Genomic DNA, 19,082 nt, shown 5'->3' on the forward strand with positions numbered 1-19,082 from the left:
AGCAAATTTTGTGAACTAGAGAAGTCGGCATACAGCATGGATTCAAAACTTACTAACATATAAATATCAAACTTTTGATTTATTTGTATTATGATTGTCAGACCAAACACTAAACCTAAGGTTTCATCTGTTTAATATAATCAATTCAATTCAAAGGCACAGTCCTCAAATGAGGGTTCAACTTGAAATAAAAAAATGCAATAGATTATATGATCAAAAGCAACAACTGCATATGTAAGAAGTCCGCATTCATTCAACTAGTAGGAAGATAATATTTATAAACTACTAATTGCTGTCAAGAAATTCCAGAACCCCACTAAAAGAAATAATATAACAGTGCCATTTGTCCAGGAATGTTGAGCAATTTAGATGTAATTTAAATAAGAAAAGAATGTTGGTTGTCACCTATAAATGAATTGCTTACTGATCCAGATCGGAAATTAATCTAATCAAGATGCAAAAAGCAACATCACATTTATATTACAGTCAAAATTAAGGATCAAAATAACATATTAATTGATTACCATAAGGAAAAGAAACATGAACTCAGTCATTCAAGGAGATGTGAAAGATAAGATAATATCAACTACATTTAAGCAAAGAGAGGTTCAGATAACTTAAATTCCAATCAAAACCTGCAAAATTACAAATTAACATTAATTGTTTACGATAGACTCAGGTTTCAAACATTAATCCTATAGATGATAGGAACGAACAACAAATCCACAAAAATCTACCAGCCTTCAGAGGAAGGTACACTTACACAAAACCAGAACCAGAACACAACATCCACTGCATAACACTTTGGAAGTAAACAAGCTCGTTTTCCTTTTGAAAATCTTCACTTATTTCACGGTAACGGGGAGAACTAATGTCAGAAGGGTAAAATGCAGCAGACAATGTATCTGGCCTTCATCATAGCATGCAATCAGTTCGAGCTGGCAACCTCCTGAAGAAATTGAGTGGCACAGAAGGAAGCCTATGGCGGAACCTTGGATGTCTTAACACATAAAATCCAGTGAGAAGGGCCACAACTTGGAATGGTGTAACATAAAGAACAATGGCAGCAATCAAACAAAAAATCACAAACAGTGCAGTGGCTCTTGGGTCTCTCCAGCTCAACAAAGATTGCAGCCTCTCCCCTTGCGTAGCCAAATCACCAACCACAGTCTGAATTCTCCCAGCAATGTTTCTCAACCGATCATATCTCATCCTTACAATATCAGAAGGCCTAGTGGTTGGAAATGTATCGAATTCTTCATCCAGTTCATCAGGATGGGCAGAATCTGCATGAGAGAGACGAGTGTCCATGTAAGGAGGATGCCTTGATCTCCACCTATAATACCAAACTCCAATCAAGAATAGGTATAGGAAAATTGTGGGTAAAATAAGCTCTGGGTACAGCACCAGTATGATAAACAAGATGTGTATCAACACTGTTGTAATGGGGTTTTTCCAATTGCAGATCTGATCAAACCATTTTCCCACAGCAATCAACCCACTCAATACTCCCATGATCCTGAAAAAATTAGCTTTGCTTCTTCTCATGCTCCACATGTGAGATCCCACATCCAGCATAAACTCCACAACCTCCTTCCTTAATGGTGGCTCAGCTCTGCTGAGCCTCATGGACACAATCTGAGTGGCCTGATGCCTCAAGTTATCCAGCTGGCTAACAGTTAAAGGATGCAGATAATGCATCTTCGGCAACAGTGGCTGTGAGTACATGTGCATCATGTTAAGCAATGATGAGCACGTGAATCTCACAGCCAAATGAATTTCACCCATCTTCTTGACACCATTTGGATATAGAACCAGAAGTGGATACGAGTGAGTATAGACACGGTCTGTTTCAAGCGTAGAGAGACGAATCCTTACCTTTCCAATTCTTGAATCCTTTGACCCTCCAGATTTATCTCCTCCCTGCAAGTGACAATTATCAAACACCCCAATTGTTATAACAGTACAAGGGTCAAAAACTTCCCATGTGTATTGCTCATTCCACTTTGGAGTAAAGCTATCTATGATTGTTCTAGTTCGAACCCATTTCTGCCCATACTTCGCCACACAATAAGCATCTGTAGTTCCCCGCCCATCTTTAGTCTTCATTGGCATCAAACCTTGAGCATTCAAAATTCCCAATTCTAGTACCCCGATGTTGGACTTCCATAACTGTTTTGCTGTTGGCCTGAGATCACTACTGTAGTGTGTTGATTCATCCAGAACATGATAACCACCTTCCAAACAGATCCTCATGTGAAGCCTGCTAGCAAACTTTATCTCTTTCTTCTCCCCTTCCACAATCACATGCTTTTCAAGATTAAACCACCTAGTGTTCACAGGTTTATGATCAAGCCTCTTTTCCACATACTGCAAAGGAATCACACACCTTCCCAAAACTTCATCCTTGTTAGGTGCAATTCTATCTTCTACGGTCAAAATCAATGGCTCCTCAAATGGTTCTGCAGCAACAAACATCAGATCCTCATTCCACATAGGATTAATAGTCCTACTAGCAGAAATTCTAGTTCTCAAAGCCTGAAGTCCAAGCATTGCCTTCACAAAAACGTCTGGGTACCTGCCCTTGTTAGTGGGTTGCAGGTCCTGAGCTTCAATCACATTAACCCTCAAATACCAAAGCTTAGGAGAGAGATACACCTTAGACCTGATATTTGCTAGACCATCCATGCCACTAACAGTGGCTGCATCTGAATGCCATGCCTCAGGAAATGCCTCATCTGCTTGAGTACCCATCCAAACAGCCAACATTAATTCTCCCTTAACTTTATCCCCCTTCCTATCCTCCAACCTATACCACTGTGGAGCCAAAGGGCTATCTGGGGGAACCCGCTTTGGAATCTCATTCACATCAAAATAAACTCTACCCATAAAATCATCCTTTACAAAGTCTTTATCCTTCACAATAACCTCAAGAACAGATGCCTGAATCCGATCCTTTGAGAATGCAAACACCTGGTTCCACTCAGGATTTGTTTTCTTCTCAAAATGCCGAGTAGTACCCTTATAATTGCCAAGCTTAACTTCAACATAAGGATCACAACTACCAGTAATATCTTTTGCAGGCAAGTCCTTGGCCTTGACAACCCGGACATAAAGATATTGCATCTGCTCAACAAGGTCATAGGTACTTGTGAGCTTGTCACCGGTGACCTTCCCCCCACCCAAATGGGGATTGGTCTCTTTCAAAGAAAAATCTTCTGGAGGTGGTCTCTGCATCATGTTTTAGGAAAAGAAAGTAGCCGAAATTCTCTTTAACTTCAAATGGACTCGAACAGTTGCGTCAGAAAACTGAAGAGTTATATTTTTTTGAATTCAAAAGGTTTCCGGAAACCTTAAAAATAGGAATAGAGATTGAATTAGCCGTTGCATAAAAAAAAAACAAGACTTATTTAAATATTCAAGAAAACTGAAAAGTAGGAAATCACATACAGATATTTTGAAAACGAAAATTAAAAAAACTTTAACAGCTAGGCAAAGATAGCATTAAATGATATTACGAAACTCAGAACGACAACATCTGGAAACTAAACGCAAATAGTTTCTAAATCATACACTCATATATCTTTAATAAATTAAGAGCTTGACGATAAAGATAGAAAATGACCTTACAAGAACTCTTTTAAAGCTTCAGATCTGTGTGCTTGAACCCTGCAAAAAGCAAAAACACAAAACCTTCAACTACCAGAGGGAAAAAATGAAAGAGACTAGAAGAGTCTAAGGATTTGTAGATCTGATAACTGTGAAAAAGCGAAATACAAAGCACAAACCCATTTGGTGTATGCAGAAAATGCATGAAACATAGAAGCAAAATGGGCTATGATCTAATAGATTATAACGAAGAAACACAAAGTAAAGCATCAATAACTGTTCCTCCAAAAAAAAAAAAACCATAGTAACCTAACATGCTTATCTAAACAGATATACTTGTGACAAAATTCTGACAATATTTTTCTCGATTTTCTCGAAAAACAACCACATTGTATAACAACAGCAAAAAAAAATAGAAATGGGTACCTGAACACTATATTGTAAGAAACGAAACACAGGACAAAAGCATTTAACATAAACAACTTTGAAAGACAGAACAAGGTGCCCAGAAACCCTAGTTCGTCACTTACATGAAGGATCAAAGCAACGTAACAAACACTTACTCTACTTTATAGTGTTTGTTGTTTGAGAGAAAAGAATAGAACAGACAGAAAATAAGAGGAAGAAAGAGAGAAATGAACAGAAGACTAGAGAAGGGAGGAGAACAGTGGGTGGGATAGTGTTTCTGCTTTTGCTTTTACTTTTTCGTGGGCTAGGATCTGATGAATCTAGCAGAGAATACACATTCAACACACTTTCTCTCGCTCTCCCTCCTATACGGCTTTTTTTCTTCTTTTTTTTTTAATTCTGTTGTTTCTGATATCGGTCTTCTGTTAGCGTTAGGTGGGGACCCGCGTTTCAAGCGAGCGCGGATGAGACAATAGTCCGGGCCCACGTGCGACCACCGCTTGCTCTTTGTAACAAATATTCGTTGGTCACGTTTCTCATTTTTGCCAGTGGATTCTCTTCACCGGCGATAATTAGGAATTTATGTTGGTTAATTTTTTTAAGTTAAGAGGAATGTATGTATGTTTTAAGTCTTTAACCATATTTAAAATCATTCCATTCAATTTTTTTAAATCTTAATCGCTCATTACATTGCATAACAAATATTATACTTATTTATGTTAGTATTTTATAAGTATAGTCAACTTGACATACCTTTTTTACATTAGCACAAATTCAGTTCTGTCGTTACTATCATAATTGTTATCTCTATTAACCTTTTTTTCCTCCACCTTCATTGTCAGTATTGAATTTATAATCGTCTTAACAATTTCAATGATCAAAGAAAAATTTAATAATAACAATGTTAATTTTGAGTATGAGACCAAGGTTTAATTAAGATTATACTTTACAAATGAAGATTGTTGTTCTTTTTAATTGAAAATCTTGATAACATTTAGAACAAATATTTTGAGTCTTTAAACACCCAAAAAATTTGCAATTATTTACGCATAAATGCAGTGCTTGGCACATGCGTTCTTCAAATTTTTTTAATATTTTTTCTTTTTTTCTCATTAATAGCTAAAAGAAAATTAAAAAATTAAAATCAATGAATAAAATATGATGAAAGAGGAGCTGAATATGTGATGGTGGACCTATGAAGAAAGATGATGATAGTGACAGTGACAATGGTAGTGGTCACAAATTAATAGAAGTTGAAGGATGGAGTTGGGAAGATTCATCCAACGGTTTTGAAAAGAAATTAAAAGGTTTAAGGGCAAAATGACCTCTTGTGACGGTTTCTATTTACAAAAATGGACAATGAATCGATAAACGCTTTTCAAATTAATAGGGTAACAATTTTCTTTCATTAAAGTTTGGGTGGTGACTCCGCAAATTAATTGACATTATTTTTGTTGTACTTCACGGCATCTAGTGCATATTGTTTCTAATTTTTAAAATGAGGATTTGTCCAACTTTAAACTTATAATTTTTCTCTTAACTCAAAATTTGAAAAATAACAAATACTTCATAAGGTTTTTTCTTTTTATTTTTAATGTCGATTCATTATCTCTGACTATTAGTCATACTCTATCTCGTGTTATCTCTCTCTCCAGTTTTTTTCTCTTTCCTCTCCAACTGTTTTTAGTCAAGACAAAGACAACTCAAAAACAAAGAGAGAGAGATTGAAAGGAAGAGATACCCGAAAACAAAGAGAGAGAGATCGGGAGAAAGAGATGAGGTAGAAGAGATGACAACTGATGATTAGAGACAATAAATCACTATCAAAAAAATAAATAACAAATCTTATGAGGGTATTTGTCACTTTTCAAACTTTGTATTGAAAACAAATTGTGAAATTTTTAAATATGTGTAAGAAAATATAATAAAACTTTAATTTTTAATAAATAACGGTTTTACCTTTTACCTTAATTAAGATTTTTAACAAAAATTTATTTATAAGTGCGTGTTTAAATTTTTAAAAGTTAGGAAATAAAAATTGAGATTTTCACTATACCTTGAATGAAAACAAGTCTTTTGGCTACTCTAAAATGGCCATGGTCGTATTCTAGCTAATAGTAACAGTGTCTACCTTTAAGACGTTTTAAATTTTCGCAAAGCTATGTTTAATCTTGCAAGTGAGGCAGCATATAGGCAAGACCCCATTCCCTTTTACATGATTCTATTTCTGAGTATATCTAAGAATTGAGATGATATACACTTCGGTGCTCCCTTTCATCTTTTTTCTCATGATTCCTTTTTGTTTTTAAACCAATAACATTTATACATGGATACCCAACACAAAGAATACATAAAAAAGTCAGAATGACTATTTTATACTCGAACTTTGATGAAATGATTTTTCATCTTTTGAGTTTAAAAAATTCATTTACCTATGTATTATTCATATTTACATCAATGAAAACCGTTATAGTGAATAACAAAAAGATCATTTTATTTTTAAACTCTTCAATTTTTTTATCAAAATTCATACTTTTGTCTATAACAACACTATACCTCTCAAATTTTGTTTATGACAACACTAAGGTTTTGTCTAACTCTTTTGTAATTTTTCACTTATAAGGAACAACTATCATTGAAGTTGGGCATCAATAGAGTAGTAAGAAGAGCTTTGTTTACTAATTCAATTTAGGTAATCAACTTTTCAATATTAACAAATTAGTATCTGAATCAAAAAACCAATTTTTCAATATTTGTGAATTGATATCTGAATCAATTCTTTAGATATTTTGTTTTCTAGTTAAAGTTGAGTAACCGTTATTTTTTTTTTTAACACCTATAGGTTATTAACAAAGATGGGAATGGTGATAATGATGGAAACAAAGATAAAGAATGTTTAGGTAATAGTTTTAGGAGGAAATTAAAGGGTTTATAACAAATAACTTTCTTATCTTTTCATGTAACAATTTTTATTAATAAAAGTGTATGACGGGTGATTAAATAAATTTTTTAAATTCAAATGGTGAAAATAGTCATTTGACCTACTTAAAATGAACTATAAATTACCATGTATATGGTTCAATCTATACATCATCCAATTATAACATGTGATATGGTATTAGGGTCAATGGTTGAATGGACCAACCTTCTAGTTTATTCATTAAAAAAAAAAACCTTTTATTATTTGAATACTTTTCATTTTACAATTGGGTTCTGTCTAAAACATTACTTAATATTAATAATAATAATAATAATAATAATAACAATAATAGTAATTTTATAAAAGTTTTTAACAACATAAATAATACAAAATATAAATAAAAAATCATTCATCAGGTAGCCACGCCAGTTATGAATATGAAGGGAGTTGCCTGGGTGGCGAAGTTTGATTTTGATATTTGATAATGAGAAGAGGCTTGAAATTGAGGAAAGAGCTAGGCATGTTATTGATGGCGACTGGCCTGCGGCAATCGAAAACCAGACCAAGTAAGCGTTGCGTGTGGTGGGTTCAACATGCAAAATGTCCTTTTCTCCCAATGTCATTTCTCCATCATTCTTTCTTCGCAAATCGCTCACGCTTTCAAAAGGGTAACTAATTAAAATAGTATATTTGAGGGGTGAATACAAAAGGAAAATGCCACATGTATATTTTTTTATTATATATAATTACAGAAAAATTACAATAGTAAATATAAAATATTATAATACTTCTAATTTTTTAACAAAAATAAAATTACACTTTAGTCTTATAGGTGTGAATTTCCCCACTCGAGGCAATCGTGCCTCACCCATGTTTTTTGTTTGGTTTCACGACTTCCATCATAATTTTTCTCTTAAATTGCTAAGTTATTGAGCGTCATTTATTTCAATTTTATTAAAGGCAATACTATAAGTTATGTGTATTTATTTAAATATATAAATAAATATATATTTGATATATATTATCATATAATTTAATGTTATTTTATTCTTAATTTAAAATCATTTAATCATTAAATTTTTTAAATATGTGTATTTATTTATGTATTTAAAATAAGTATTTAGAGGGTGTTTGATTTGAGTAAATTTTTATTATTAAAATTAAAAGATTATCTTAAATATAGATTTTCTATAATATTACTAAGTATAAATGATTATTATGTTTGATAAAATTTGATAAATATAAAAAAAATATTGTATTTTGTTAGAGATAATAAAAAAAAAATCAAAATATTATTTTACTTAAATACTCTTAAGTATAATTATTATAAAATATATTTCATGTTACTTGTTATATTAATTAAAAATGATGTTATTTTTATCTTAAAAATTAATAAATAATAAAAAATTATCATAAAATCAAAATTATGTTGATAATTTTTTAATAATTAAAATGAATGTGATAATTAGATTATTTTTTATATTATTTATCATACCAATATTGATGATAAAAAATTATTAAAATTTTTTTATAATTTGAAAAATAAAATAAAATAATATTAATAATAAAAATTAAATTACCAAAATAACCTTTAAATGTTCGAAGCAAACGACTTTTATAGTTTTATTATATTATTAATGTTAACAGGAGCCAAACTTTATTATTCATTCTTGTCCAACTACTTTATTGTGTGGACTTTAAGTTTAAGCCCCATGCCTACAGTACCTATTTTGCATTTTGGTAACAAAATCTATAGTTCAACCAACGTGTTCTCATTCATTAAAAGTCTGGTGTGATGTGTACCGATGCAATGATGCCAAGGCAAAGTTTGTTTGAGAATTTAACAAACAAAATGCTTACAGATACAATTTAGGATGTGCACTGTTTAATAAAAAAGCCCAATCCAATACACTCTAAAGGTTACTGTTAACGAAACGAAAGGGCACTTGCTGCTTTTCAGTGTGACATATATTATAAGCCCATGGTCATTCGTCTTTACATACTGAGGCCTGTAAACGTTAATGAGCCACTGAAAATTTTCTCGTACATACTACCCCGATTTCTTATCGGGAACTAAGGGCTTCTCCATTGATCTATTTATTTAAATAATAAATTTATGTTAACATATTCTTTTATATATATATAATAAAATAATTTTAAATTAATAATAAAATAATATCTAATTATATGAGAATATATTTATATATTAAAAATACATACATATATATATATATATATATATATATATATATATATATATATATAATTTTGTTCATATTTTTTAAAATAATTTTTAATCTTTTACATACAAAATTTGTTAAGAGAATAATAAGTGAGAAAAAATAATATTATATGAATTCACTTTTAATATATAAATATATATATGGATATGTAATTTCAATAAATATGTAAAAAAGACATGTAAAAAATTTACAAATTTTAGAGTATAATATAATCATTTAAATAAATATGAAATATGTATATAATATACATGTAAAAAAGACAAAATAAATATAAAAGATTATACACATAATTATTTATTAAAAAATTATGTCAAATATAATTATATATATATATATTAAAAATATGATTTACAATTTAGATATAATTTAATCCTATTTAAAAATTATTTAAACTATATTTTAAATTAAAAATAATTTTTAAAAAATTTATCAAATCAAATTAAATCATATTATAAATTAAATTATAATTTTTAAATAATTAAATATAACTTTATAATTTTAACCCAATTATACATGTTATTTCCCGCTAATGGGTGATTCCCATTGCCCACTGATGCTTATAATCCATTCTTTTTGAAACACAAAATAATATTACTCAGTTTCTAGTTTCGATAAATCAGATGTACTGCAACCCACGTGATACTAGAACCAACTATACCACATGTCACAATCTCATTCCGTTTCTTCCAATATCACTGTCAATTTGTCCAATCAAACACCTCGACACCATAAGTCTTCGTACACTGAACCCCACCTAATCAATGTATTACTTAGCTACAACATTTTCATTTCCTTTTTCTCCCAAATAAAGATCTACAAATACTCTGATTTCTCTCCTCTCTCGCCAAAGCTCACTCAGTTTTTCTGTTTTTTTTTTTTTTTCCAATAAAAAGAATGACTGACTCAGTTGAACCATCCACATCTACGTCTTCGCGGGAAGATCCGGACCCCAATCCAAATCCGAATTCTCTAATTCGCCCGCGTAGGGAGCCCTTTGAGCACGGCCTTTTGCCAATCCCCAAGCTCATCTTCACAGACCCGATTCAGAGCCTAATCCCGCTCAAACAGAAGCTTTCCTCCGCTCAGCGAGTCAACTCGGAAATCCTCGCTGAGTCGCTCCAGATCTCCTTAGACCACGCGCGCCTTGTTTTTGATACCCTTGCTTCCGTTCTCCACGCGGATTCCGACCCGATTGTTAAGGCCCTGCCCGAAGAGATTGACTCGGTTGGGGCGGATGTGAGGGATCTGATACTTTTTTTGTATATACAGTCTTATAAAAGGTTGTTGCCGAGGACGCACAAGGATTCCGCCGCGGTTGCTGACGTGTGGCCGTCCACGTCCGCTTTTGACGGGTACTTGTCGGCGTTATCGCCGCTTCAGGTGAGAGTTTTCTTGGTTGTTGAATAATTTGCATTGTGCTTCTAGTAGGATGAATGGGCTTGCTTATTTATTGCTTTTATTGATATTAGTTTTATAGTTAATGGATTTTATTGATTGTGTTTTATCTGTTCTTGTTCTAGGTTGGTTTTAAAATGTTGCCTGGGATTTCTGTTTTGTCTTGGGGTGCCAATTTACAAATTCGGGTTGGATCAGTATTTTTGGAGCATTCTGTGTTTATCGTTTGTGGATGATAGAGATTTTAAAATATATATTCGAGTATAAAGACATGTTTGTTTGGACAGCCCAGTTGTTAATTTTTTCTCAAGATTGTTCAAATTAATTCCACCTATTGGAACGAAAGAATTGTTGCATTTTAGCAATTTGTACGACATGTGCAAATTTTTATCAATTTTGGATCTTTGCATGTGAAAATTTTTGTATTGTATTTGAAATATGCTTGTGCTTTGTTCATTAACTTAAGTTGTCAATGTGAAACTCTTTTGGGCATTTTAGCCTTTTAGTATGGTTTTTTAGGCCTTAACTCATAGATCTTTGACATATATGAAAGAAAATATGTTTAAAAATAGTGTCTCATAGTTTACTGTTTTTTAGATTGAGCCAAATCATTTATTTCCATATATGGTACTTAATATATTCAATCTTTTGACTTCAGATTCATCCTCTTGCTCACATGAATCTACCTTCTCATTCTTCACCTGTAGCCATTTTAGGAAGGATTGCATGGGATTACTTAGAGTAGCTGTATACCATAGACATTGATACCCTGCTGTCTACATATTCTATAAAGTGTACTGCTAGTAAACTCACAAGATCGGTGAATTTGGCCACCTATGGACATCTACAATTTATAAAAATCATGAGTTCACTTGATATGTTGTCATTGGAAATTTCGACTGCAATCATTTTGTTATGTTGTTTTTCTATTTAGACTTGAGCCTGTTGTTCAAATTGCAGCTTGTACGAAGCAACAGCCGACGGTTCATGCCTTCACAAACTGATGAAGAGATTCATCAGTTGTCCTATCTGCAAAAGCACATGGCTAACATTCTTCATCTTTTGGCAGAGCCTGCTGACGGGGAAGATGAAGATTCTTTGGTATGTCATTCTACTTTTCACTTTATTGAGTTTGGTGAAGTTTATACTTTTCATTACAACTTAAATCTGGACTACTTAAACTGGAAGTGGACTTTTAATTAAAAGCGAAATGCGATTTATAAAATGTTTTATGTTTTTGGTATTCAACTTGGAAGAGATGGTTAGACAAGTAAGGGATATTACAGTGTGCTGGAGTAATAAATATCTGTACTGTATACTGAAAGTGACCATTAAGAGCTTTCTTGTCTTTGAAACACCTGGCAAACTTTTATGAAGTTTTGGAATATTATAATCAAGGGTTATATATTTGGAAATTTAATTGAATTGTAGTAACTATTATATAAACACTTTCCTTAAACAATCTCCTTCCGTAATGAATTGAGATATTTGAGTCATCATTTTGCTTCAATAATTTCCCTGCCTGATGTGGAGTGCATCATCTAGTTGAAGTGAGCTCACTTCTTACTGTATTGCCCTGTTGTTCTCTGTTTGATGTTGATTCTCGTGGTGGACTGGATACTTTAGTTGCGATTTGGCTTGGAAAAATTCACCTGCTTGTCATGTGGGTTGCATCATTGTTGTTCTTTGTTATGATTTTATGAATTTGTCATGCCAACCTCTACCTATGTTTTTGTGCATGTGTTCAACATATATATGGTTTCAACACTTTGAACTGTATGGAAATTTGTTATTTTTCTTATGGTGTTTATATTGTTTATTTTTCATTTGTATGGCTGTAACTTGGTTGTAATATACTGGTTTACCGTTTTTAAGGTTTTGAGCATGGAAGGATTTGAGCATCTTGGGTTTGTGGTTCAATTTGGTGATAAGGGATCTGAAGGAATTCCTTTAAGCCAAGCTGCTCCATTTTTTGCCAATTCAGATCCGGACATGCCTGCAGTGCCGGTACCTGCTGCACAAGTTCATGATTGGATTTCTCAGAATATAGATTCTGCTTTGGAACATCTTACTGAAAGAGCTTCTGCGAAAGAAAATGGGCCAGCCAACGCTTCTGATCCAGATGTGGCAATGGCTGATGCCTGCACAAGTTCAGTCAAACCCTCAACAGTTACCAGGGGTCCGAGTTATATTGAGGGGATCTCAAAGTCATCATATGTGAAGCAAGCTTCAGATCTTAAAGGTTCTTCCGTGAAGGTTAGCTTTTGAAACTCACATTTTGAGTAGTACTTATGTTTTAATGTTACTCTTCATGATTACTATCTTATTCCATCTTAAATTTGTGGTTATTATCAACTGTAGATTTTCCTATATTATTCTCGGCTTACTTTCTCTTGGCATTTACTGCCAGCTTGTTCAATGTGTTGTGCATAGGGTTGTTACAGGTGAACCAGGAACCAATCTGCAAAATTTGACCTGATTTAATTTTTTATAATATAATAACAGTAGAAACATAAATCTGGTTTTCATTTCTTCCTCCATCTAATGTGCATTTTGCATAAGCTTTTATTGCTCTGTGTGATAGTTTTATTGTAATTTTTTTTTGTTAATTTCATTTTTTAATTCTTTTAACAGTATTTTGTTTGATTGCAGGTTATTAATTGCCATGATTCTGTCATTTACATTTTAGCACCCTTGAGATATGCCACGATATACGGATGCTCAGATGCTACCATAATTCTTGGAGCTGTTGGAAAGGTAAGGTTTCTATGATTTGAGGATTGAATGCATCCCTGATATATATTTGCTTGATTAGCTGATCTCATTCATTTTATCCTTGGTTCATTTACCAGTTTACTGAAATATTCTTGATAGTTCTTATAAAATTAAAAAAGAAAAAACTTTTTGTGGTGCTAATATTGGAAAATGATTGTGTTGGAGCTTTTAATTGGTTGGATGAGGACAATCTTTTTGTAACTATGACAGAAAATACTTCTATCTTGCTTGGAGAATTTACTGTCTCACTGTTAGTTTTCTTTTCAGCAGAAAATGACTGCTCAATGGTTTGCTGTCTAATTGACATTAATAACTTAGCAAATACTTTGCATTGTTCCTTTTAGGAAGGTTGGATGAGCTAGTTGATTGTATGGGGGACAAAGTTGATTCTTGTCATATTATTGGGCTTTTGTTTCTCAAAAGTTTAAGGATAACTTCTCCTTTATTCATACTTGTTGAGATTCTGTGTTGGATTGAGTTTCGTTTTTGTAGTGTTTGATCACTGGTTTACATACTTTGTATATTTTGTAGAGTTCTTCTCCATGTCCAACTCTCTCATCCAGTATTTTGTGTCCATAAATCATCAAAGAAGTGTTCATTGAAATATTTTTTTGGAGAATTAGTCAGTGCTGGTAGGAATGTGCTCCAGAGAAGGAGTCAATTTTCTGCATTTGTTAACTGTTGTTTTATTTATTGGGTCACTCTCGTTAATATTCTCTCAGCTCTGCATTTGAGGGTTAGGGAAAGAGCTGGCAGTATGTTCCCTCCTACTAAAAAGAGCATCAATGACTCTTATTTGTATACAAAAATGTTGACACCCAGCTTTATGATGCATTGTCGTTCATGTTAGCACAAAATAATGTTATAAACTGCCTTCACCTCAATTTTTACTTTTTTGGTCCATTCAATATGACTGATGCAGTTGTATATGTATGCAAAACAATGTTCATTTCATGTAGTCAACCCAGTCCTTGTTTATCTGCTAGAAAGAAAGAGGTTGTATCAACTAGAATGTGACCTTGCACATGCATGTCATAAGTGCTTTCATTTGCCAATGAAATGAATTCCGTCATCAGTTCATATTTATAACTGGAAAATGTGCATCTATTATATGGAGATTCCCTGTAGTTTCTTGGTATAGGAAAATGATGTTTGGACATCAAAAGCTTCTATATTTAGGGGGTCCTATGTTCATAAGATTCTTGAATCTAGAAGGCTAATTTTCTTTAACTGCTTTATAAGGGCTTTCAACTCTTATGCAAATTCTTCTATTTAATAATGTTGTCTAAAAGGGTAGTGATATTGCCATTGCATATGCTATGTGCTTTATATAGTATCACCATGGGATATGTTGATGTAGTGTATTTAAAGCTTAACAGTTTTCTTTCAGATTTTTTTTTCTTGTGTTTTATCTTGCTTCCCTATTATATCAAGTTAATCAGGGTATTTGTTAATAGCTATTCCTCCCAATCATATCAAGTTTATTAGGATATCTATCACTAGCTATCACTCAATATGCCCTTGTATCCCAGATGAAAATTTATACACCGAAGGTGTTATATGTGTTTTGGAATCCTTTTACAGGCTGTAAGAGTTGAGCATTGTGAGCGAGTTCATGTGATTACAGCAGCAAAACGTGTTTGTATTGCCAATTGTCGTGAATGCATATTATTTCTGGGAGTAAACCAGAGACCACTCATTGTTGGTGACAACCATAAACTGCAGGTTTGTGTGCTAGTATATATAACAATATATTCTCATTGGCATTACAAATTTAGCCTAGTGTGGAATTGTTTTAGCCTAGTTAGAAGTGTTTTGGCTATAGACAATTTCTGAGTAGATGTCATCATTGTGGAAGTGGAAGCATGTCAGAGAATCTTATGATAAATATTCTTTGTAAAATATGGTTACAACTTTTGTCAGGTGGCACCATACAATACATTTTATTCTAAGTTGGAAGAGCACATGGCGGAAGTTGGCATTGAGGCAACTATAAACAAATGGGATGAACCCTTGGCATTGGGAGCAGTTGATCCACATGATTCACTATCTCATCCGGCTGGTGTCTCTGATGTTCAAGCTGAATCAGCTTCACATCTAGACCCAGACCAATTCACAAATTTCTTGGTATACTTAACATATCTTGCAGTCAAATTTCGGCTATTTTAATTGTCTTTCTCTGTGTAATTGTGATCATACCTGTTATGTCTTGATTCACAGATCCCAAACTGGTATGGAGGTGAATCCACTGGGTCAACAAAGGACAACCCGTTTCCATTACCAGATGCTTATATGACATGTCAGCAGAGAAATGTGCGTGCATTGAATTATGCTTAATACTACCAGATGACTGGATGATTTATTTAATATCTGTTTCTTCTTCTTTGAGTTTGCTTATTATGCTTGTCTTAAGTGATACTCCATAAGTTGCTGTAAGTTCTATTTTGATATTCATGTCGGTTTTATAAAATGATTTCTCTTTTCTACAGCAAAAGAATTTGGGCGAGATTAAGCAACTTCTGAGGGAGGCACCCCTTGAAGAAAATCGGAAACGGGAATTATCGAGTGCACTCCATGTATACTTCAAAGACTGGTTATATGGTAATCATCGTAGCTCTTTGTCTCTTTTATATTGTGAAATAAATATTCTTTGTTCTGTTGCTCACACCTCTTCTCATTGTATTGGTTGATTTTATGCTCTGAAGCTTTATGGACTTCAATACCATAGAAAGGTCATAGGAAAAAGAAGTATAAAGGTGATATTGAGGGGAGATCTTGTGTCTATTTTAAAACAAACATCAGAATGTTAAACTATAGTTTCCTTATCTTTGTGTAAAACGTTCCTGGACCATTTATCCAACCCATATTCCGTAATCATGTAATTTTCTCAATTTATCTCCTTCCCCTTATTTGAATTAATTTATTGAAACTAGGGTTTTGATACTTTCCAATCATGAGATTTATGGATCCCTTCTTTTAATCAATTTCCATTCATCCATCTGTATAGATTTATCTCTAGGATTTATATAGATGAACTTGCCTGCATATGTGAAGCCATTTTCTGAGAAAAAGGGTTTCACCAGTTTGAATTCTTCAAGCTTTATCGATATAGAAGTTTCAACAGGTATGGTTTGCATAGGTTCACTTCCTATAGTGAAAAAGTACCCAAGTATTTGGTCACCCAAAGCAGGCAACTCTAAGAATGCAAGTTTGCTTAGGCCCACGACACGGTATGCTCTAACCACCACCATAACATTCCATCTGGTCTACAGACTGTTTGGCAGGATTATGGAGAGCTGACATTGTGATGGATGTTTGTGCCACACTAACTGTAATTGGTAAAGGAATGCACTGTAAAATTTGAGGCTTTGTTGTATACCTTTCTCTCCTTTTTTGTATTGGGTTAGACAATAAGTATTAGTTGCAGTGTTAGATTTCTTTGCATTACCTCTTACGTAGCCTTTTAACAATTAACTCATCTGTGTGGGTTCCGCAAGAAGTTTTAATCAACTTGGGATTAACAGTAAATGATAATTGGGAACTATACATCCTGTTAGGCCTCGGATGGCACCCAAACCCAGACTAAACTTATACTCTGTAGCCAATCTCTGGGATGTGCTCAATCAATGCCCACTCTGACTTTCATAGATGAATCTGTGCCTTTTATTTGAAATTTCGTGATACAAAATATGAAGATTTGTAGAATTAAACTTTCTATGTTTGAAATGCTATACAACTTCAAACATTGTTATTATTGATTGCAGTGCGGTCAGTAAATAATTCTAATTCTCTTTTAATTACAGCCTCAGGAAATATCCGTCAGCTTTACTGCCTTCAAGGTGACTAATACTGTATGAAGATGCTACCTCACAATTAAGGATCTTTGACAAGGAAGTTTTCCATCTGTTTCGCTTTCTGTTTCAACCCTTGCCAAGTTCCTGTTGGTACTACAGGCTGCTGAGACTTGACTTTAAAGTACATCGGGGTGGCATTCCTTTGTGCATTGAAAATGGTGCACAGAACGCAATTAGAAACGCATTGGCTATTCTCGGTGTAATATTTTTTGGGAAAAAATTTATTGCTGTAATATTTAATTCTTTAGGCATCCCGTCTTATGAAGTTTTCTTTTAATTTAATTTTGGCTCCTGTTTTTTGGTCTGGCCATGTTTAATTTAAATGCTAACTTATTTTATTTCTGAGCTTTTCCCGACTCTTCTTCCCCAGTTGTGAATAATGAGTCGTGGTGTTGAATGGTGTGTAATCGATGATTTATCCAGGTAGGATAAAAGTATCACCCTGGAGATGAAATGAACGTGACAATTTGGTTTGTTGTTTCTTGCCCAAGAAAAAGAAAATTGTATGAATTTCCTGCTGGATGATAGAGACGATGAAAGCCAATTACCAAGGTAGCATACAGAAGTGAGCTGGAAGACTTCGATAAAAAGAAAAGCCTTTGTCATTTGTCACTATTATGTTCACTTGATTCAGGAAAATTTTTGAAGGACAGACCCCACTCCGTTGGGGCACCAGAGTCATCAGATACAAGATTCACGTGACCGGGGTCAAGTGTTCAACCCTCAAAGCTTCCGCTGATTGGAGTTGTTGTGGCTAACCGTGTCTCCTCCTGATGATTGTTTTTCGCTTACAAAATAACAGAGAAGTCTAATCACTGTATCTCCACTCCCATTTCAAATTTTATTTCTTTTGTTTGTGTTGGTCTTAAAAAAGATATATAATGATTGAACGTTGGTGATTATATGGTTTCCTTTTCCCCTTTATAATTCTTGCGCTTCCCTCTAACAACACCGTCTCTGTTGGAGGATAGTGATCATTGTTCAAATGAAAGAATTCAGTATCAGTAATGACATCTATTCTGGAGGAAAAAGTTGATGGTCTGAGCAACGTATGTATTTCTGCATTTGTTAGGTGTTTTTAATACAGTTGTTTTCCGGAGAGGAGTTGGTTCTAGTCTGGGTCAGGTGGAGTTACTGCAAGACATATTGATCGTTCTCTATATAATGAATTCCTCCAGTATTTGTTGAATTTGTAATAAATTAAACAACGAACTTTAACTTATAACATGTAGCATTTACTCATCATCATCATCTCGTATAGAGTGAAACTGAATAAACAAGGGTGCCGCAATATCATGGTTGCTAACTCCTTGCATTATGTTAGTCTAGTATGACCACGTGGTTTAATATCTCATAAAAAAGATATTTAGCCGGTTCTCCTTGGAGTTGGCTTTTGATTCATCCAGATGGCTAAATGCAGCACCGTACTGCCCTGCTCATCCTTCATATTCAAGATGCTTTCCTTCTTCATATCTCTAATCCAGTCCAACAGAACTCTTAACTGCTTCAAACTGGTTGCTCTTAAAAGCAAGGTAGAAAGTAGTCTCCCATTGAACAGTAGGACAAGCTGACAGCATTTCAATTATTATTACATCACTCCTCCCTTGGATAGCTGCACAATGAAGTGGACTCTTTTTTATCTCTACCTTGCAGAAGACAAAGCTTCGGGCCAGCTTTCATCAACTACCTTACAGTCTCTACATACCCATTGGCTGATGCAATGTGCATAGGGTTATAACCATCTTTATTCACCTCTGTAGTTTATTCTGATTTCAGCCTTATGATCTGCTTCACAAAATCAGTATGCCGTAAACAAGGGTTTCACAGCAGAAGTTGGTGCAGGTTTTGGACATCTCCTGGTAGATCTAGTTAGAAGTG

The 19,082-nt window shown here is 33.6% G+C and overlaps 2 protein-coding genes across 6 annotated transcripts; one reads left to right on the top strand and one right to left on the bottom strand.

The window, feature by feature from the left end:
* Nucleotides 1-565: 565 nt before the first annotated feature.
* LOC123217363 (FT-interacting protein 3) lies at nt 566-4,395 on the bottom strand. Of its 4 annotated transcripts, none has more exons than XM_044638363.1 (3): nt 4,140-4,395; nt 3,631-3,669; nt 566-3,352 (listed from the first exon to the last, which is right to left on the bottom strand). In XM_044638363.1, the coding sequence occupies exon 3, from the start codon at nt 3,238-3,240 to the stop codon at nt 916-918; it is 2,325 nt and encodes a 774-aa protein (XP_044494298.1). In that variant the 5' UTR covers nt 3,241-3,352; nt 3,631-3,669; nt 4,140-4,395; the 3' UTR covers nt 566-915. The 4 variants fall into 4 exon arrangements, with proteins under 4 accessions (XP_044494298.1, XP_044494296.1, XP_044494297.1 ...); XM_044638361.1 differs by having other exon boundaries at nt 3,626-3,669; XM_044638362.1 differs by having other exon boundaries at nt 4,036-4,395.
* Nucleotides 4,396-9,968: 5,573 nt separating this feature from the next.
* On the top strand, nt 9,969-17,542 carry LOC123216702 (TBCC domain-containing protein 1-like). 2 transcript variants are annotated; one of them, XM_044637217.1, is made up of 9 exons: nt 9,969-10,560; nt 11,536-11,676; nt 12,451-12,831; nt 13,228-13,332; nt 14,935-15,075; nt 15,274-15,477; nt 15,571-15,663; nt 15,840-15,951; nt 16,475-16,770. In XM_044637217.1, exons 1-9 carry the CDS (start codon nt 10,075-10,077, stop codon nt 16,648-16,650), a joined length of 1,839 nt encoding a protein of 612 aa, XP_044493152.1. In that variant the 5' UTR covers nt 9,969-10,074; the 3' UTR covers nt 16,651-16,770. The 2 variants fall into 2 exon arrangements, with proteins under 2 accessions (XP_044493152.1, XP_044493153.1); XM_044637218.1 differs by lacking the exon at nt 16,475-16,770 and adding an exon at nt 17,154-17,542 and having other exon boundaries at nt 9,971-10,560.
* Nucleotides 17,543-19,082: the final 1,540 nt, after the last annotated feature.

This window comes from Mangifera indica, chromosome 5, assembly GCF_011075055.1.
Source record: "Mangifera indica cultivar Alphonso chromosome 5, CATAS_Mindica_2.1, whole genome shotgun sequence".
NCBI lineage: Eukaryota > Viridiplantae > Streptophyta > Magnoliopsida > Sapindales > Anacardiaceae > Mangifera > Mangifera indica.